General features: G+C 28.3%; 1 protein-coding gene across 1 annotated transcript; it reads left to right on the forward strand.

Annotated features, from left to right (window-relative positions):
- Window positions 1-786: 786 nt before the first annotated feature.
- PCYB_084710 (hypothetical protein) lies at window positions 787-1,766 on the forward strand (the record flags this gene model as incomplete). Its single annotated transcript, XM_004222209.1, has 2 exons — window positions 787-900; window positions 1,098-1,766. 2 exons carry the CDS (start codon window positions 787-789, stop codon window positions 1,764-1,766), a joined length of 783 nt encoding a protein of 260 aa, XP_004222257.1.
- Window positions 1,767-5,309: the final 3,543 nt, after the last annotated feature.

The following is a 5,309-nucleotide window of genomic DNA, read 5'->3' on the forward strand; positions in this document are numbered from 1 at the left end:
CTTGAATGGAGGATGGGTAAAAAGAGTTTTGCTCGTTTAAAAGCAATTTTATCAATCATGAACGTAATTTTAATAAGAAAAATAAATATAAATTATATATATTATATTTTATTTATATTATATATAAAATTACCGCTTCAATTTTCTATTTACTAGATAAAAAAAGAGTATATTAACTTTTTTGTGTTTTCTTTTTTTTTTCTAAATGAAAAAAAAAAAAAAAAAATATATATACAATACATATATGTAATATTACTTTCCTAATTTTATTAATACTTTGTTTCATGAAACAAAATATTAATAATTAATAATTTTGTGAATATTTACTTATCTTTATGGAAAGAAAATGACAATTTAGTATTACATATATATGAATATACTAATATAGCGAGCATTCTTCGCAGATTTTATAGTTGATATCATATGATATTTAATAAATGATCAAAAAGATATTTATTTACCTATATATAAATCTTTACGTTTAACTTATTTTGTATAAGAAAAAAAATCTAGGTATAATTCATGTAATATTTTTAAGTGTATACTTACATATAATATTCCTCAGTGATAGTGGGTACTCCACTGGCTAGTTGGAAATATTAAAAAAGAAGATTATTCCTACTGCAATTTGAATGAATAAATAAATAAATAAAATCAGACCCAAGGTGAAAAGCGGAGAAAAGGCATATATTTAGAGTATTAGCAAATTGAATGTGATTGTATACTAATACCAGACGCGATATATCAGGGAAAAAAAAAAAAAAAAGTTAAATCATTGTTTCAAACATGGCAACTGTAAAGAAATATCTTAGTAAAGGAAAAAATAAAAAATTCCCTATTTTAGTGAATATTTATGTAGTCACCCTTCTGATTTGGACATTACAATGTTTTAATAATAATGTAAGATTTGTAAAAATGGAGAAAAGTGGAAAAAAATTGAAATTTTTTTAGACATCATTGTTTAGCCTTAATTGCATTTGCAGTCAACAGAATTTGCAAGAACATATTGATAATATGTGAGAGAAAAAAATGTTTATATTTTTAATATATATACTTTCCATTTTTTACTTTTTTTCCCCCCATCTCCCCCTTTTTAGTGTTTTTTCAATAAGTCTTGTAATGGTAATGGCAACTACTACAATGCAGAGGGAGCGTCGCTTAATAGAGTCAAAAACAGATGTTTAGGAGAACGTGGAAGTTTCTTTGGCCCCGAAATGGAGGTGCTAAAAGACACAGTTGTAAATTACCTTTTAGGTAATAACAAAAAAAACAATGATGGTAATAGAAACGAAATGAAACCAGAGGTGGTGGAACCAAGATACGATCATTCTCCAAGAAACTATCGTGACGGTCATTATCACAATGGTCATGAAGACATTAGAACACATGACAATTATGATATAAGAGACGGACGCTCTCATGGTAATCAAAATCGTCAAGGTCCGGAAGTAATGTCATATTACATACCAGAAGGGGCATCGGATAAAGACCGATCGATACAGCCTGTATATTATCCAACTAAACCAGCAGCACAAAGAATGCGTTATAATGATAATAACGGTACCTCCATGATAGGTTATTTAAAGCACTTCTTACTGGAGCAGCAGTTATTTGCTTCGCCGGTTTTAAATAAAATGGCCCCACTTTTTTTTTTAATGTTCCTTTACTACGTAATATCAGCTATTATAAGCAATTTCCGTCATATTATAGCGCTCTATTTCCTGGCCAAAATAGTGAAATTGCACTATAACAGTAATAATAATTAATGGGAAAAAAAAAAAAAAAAAAAGAAGTGAAGTGAAGGGGGAGGAAAAGCATATATACTCTTTTAATGAAATTCTATTCACGTAAGGAGTAAGAATATAAGTGGAGCGAAGCGTTTTAAAGTATGAAGGTTTACATGATCCATCGGCACAACTTTACATAAAAGCAAAAGTATGAATCCTTAAGGAAAATCGTAAAATTGGTATATAATAGTTAGGGCTATGCTGACATTTTTTGGTATTCGCTAATATTGTATAACATATTAGTATACATATGCAATTATTGTATGTGTTGATATTTTTATCGCATCATTTTCTGTACATTAAAATGTGGGTCCTGTATTGTAAGGAGTAGCAATGTAACATTGTAGTAGCGTAATAGTGGGCGCCTTCAAGCTATCCATATGTGTGTATACGTGTGTGCGCATGAGTCTGCACATGTGCCTCATATATGCGTATGTGCGTGCATGTACGCCGCAGTGTGCACTTACGTATGTACATATATGCTGAAATATACACCATGTTACGTGCATGCATAAATAAATATACATATATATACGTATCTATATGCTTAAATGTGCACATATGCACATATACACTTATATAAGTGTATATATACATACATTTTTTTGATGTAGTGTTTTTTCATCTTTAAAGGAACACAATGCCTAATTATTATAAATCGTTAATTTTTTTTAAGGAGGCTACTTTTAATTTATGTATATTGTATTTGTATGAAAAGTGGTATGTATATATGTATGTATACATAATATATATGTACATGCAAAGAATGCTTTTCCCATTGTGCATATCCAGTTTTTAAGATTAATTTTTGATGTCATCACTTATGCATATATAGTTACATTGAATTAATGAATTAATTTATATATCTATTACTTAATGTGTACACCCGTTTTTATATTTTATAATTAACTCTATATTTTAACGTAATATTTTATGTATTATTATTTTTTTTTTTTTCCTAAATTAAACAATTTTAATAAGTAAAATGTAAAAAAATAAATCCAAAATGAGAAATTTGCAACTTTTTGCTGATTTATCATGAAATATGTGCCAAAGTTTATCACTAAATCGAATTCGTTGTAAAATAAAATTCTATTATATTATTGGAACATTTTGAACATTTTACTGAACAAAAAGGGGATCTAAAAAGGTTCAAGCTATACTATATGGGTAATTTTTTTTTTTTTTTTTTTTTTTTAATTAGGGGGTGCTTAAAATTTTGTAAAATGCACACCAATTGTGGAATTTTTATTTTTACAAAATATCGAGTGGGTAATTTAGTTAATCGTTCGTTGAGGAATATGGGAATGGGTAAACAGCACATGCGTAGATGCGCTGAGACAAGCTAGAAAAGTTGAAAAAAGAGAATAATTCTTTTTTGGAAAGAAACAAAAACCGAAAGCATTATCTTAAATGAATAAGCGTTTACACAAATTTGAGAAATACTTACATTTTCTTTTCCGCCTTAAGAGGGAATTAATCTAAAGGGATGACTGATCAAAACGGATATGGTATATTAGCAGCTTCTGAAATGAAGAGAATAAAATTAAGCAGTGCCATTTTTTTGCCCCCAATGTGTTACTTTACGTCGTAAGAATCGTGCCCTATTGGGGTGTTCCTACACATTTGAGCATTTCTTATTTTTGCCAATTTCAAGAGTAAAAAACTTGAGCCTTGCAAATTTTGTACAGCCAAATGAAGTTCTTAAAATGTAGCCAAAACTTTAAGGACTGGTGAAAACGGAATAAATAAGACCTTTTCGGTGAAGCGAAAAATATGGCATTTCACACGATGTGCAGAATATTTATATTTGTACGTTCGCACTTTTGCACGATTGCACATATTTTATGTTAACTGGTCCACTTAGACTAAGGCATTTAGTCGCCCCATTTGTTAGGTAGCGTATTAGAACTAAAATTGGGATGAGCATAATACGCATAATGTAGAAAAATTGTTCCTTTTTAGGAAGTACTGCTTTATGTCCCAATTTGGTAAGCTAATTTGTAGATCCATCTTAGTTATTTTTTCCTTTTCCTTAAAACAGTTATGGAAGATTTATGACGGGGCCAAATATAGTGTAACATATAATCCGCGTTGTGCTAAAATATGCATATATGGTGGTTTAAAAAAAAAAAAATTTTTTTTCTTTGGGAATTCTATCATTTTAAAAAATGTTCTTAATATATTTTTATAGAATAAAAATTCCAAACATGATTAAAAAAGAAATAGAAGGGAACATTTATTATATATGCATTTTGTTTCTTTGTTGTATCGCTCGCCAAATGAGAAATGCGTTAGAGTATTATTGAATGAAGAGCCACATTACTTAACAGAACTTGGGTTGCAATTATTAAAATGAAAAAAATGTTAATTGGCATATATTCTACAAGGTATAAATGAGCCATTCGTGTGCTAATAAAATATGTTAATTTTTGAGCGCAAAAAAATGAGTATAATTGATTAGCCTTAGTTGGTTACAATATAAGGGATCATGGTCGTTAATTTGGATCACAAAGAATTATTTGATGGAAAACTTGTTTTTTGTCAGTTTGGAGGTAATCCTAATGTCGCGCAAGGGGTTAACAGTGTACCCATTTCAGCATTATGCATTGCAGTTTTAAAAATTGGAATCATACTACACAGATATTTATCGTAAGGAAAAAAACGTTCAACCATTATGTACTGTCATTTCATTTGGAGATTTGCTCTTGAACGTTTTCATAAAATTTTCATGTATTCTAGAGCAACGGAGATTGTAATCAGCAATTAGGGGGATATGGGTGGAAATTAAAATGAAAAGAGGAATTTAAAATAGAAGAAGAGACCAAATGAGAGGACTTTTTTTTTATCTTTTTTCCACATGGAGGTAAAAGCTGCAAATTTGATGATGTCGCAAATGCCATAATTCATTTGTATATTTTACTGTTATTTGCATACTTAGCATTTATTTAACACTAAAAAAGGACAGTTCGTTGTATTTACTTTTTGTTCATTTGTTGTTTTTAATATGTTAAAATGCCTGTGAGAGGAACATGCGGATATATAAGAAAAAAATTAGAACCCTCTCGAAAAAATACAAATTTGTAAAATTGGTGAAATAAGAACCCATTATTTTACAATTGTGGAAGTTTCCTTATTCCACCAAAATTAAATTAATAGAAGGAATTATTTTATTTAAGTTTAATTTTTTCTTCTTACATGGTAAAATCTAAGGACTTAAACCTAATTTTGATCTTAAAAAAAGCAGTGTTTCATTATAACATTTGGTTAAACGAAAAAATTTGTTAAAATTTTTTATAAATTCGTTTAATTGGGGATGTATTTTTTACTAAAAAAATAATAAAATGAAAAATTTGTTCATTGAATTGTGCTTCTTTTTTTTTTTTTTTTTTTTTTATATATTAATTCGTATGCAAAAAAGATTAAATTTTCCATTTTGTTTTCCGTTGGAACCATATTTTCAATATATTTTTTTAAGATTCTATTAAAAAACTTTTAGCTACGTAACTTTTTTTTAATAAT

This window comes from Plasmodium cynomolgi, chromosome 8 (genome assembly GCF_000321355.1).
Source record: "Plasmodium cynomolgi strain B DNA, chromosome 8, whole genome shotgun sequence".
NCBI lineage: Eukaryota > Apicomplexa > Aconoidasida > Haemosporida > Plasmodiidae > Plasmodium > Plasmodium cynomolgi.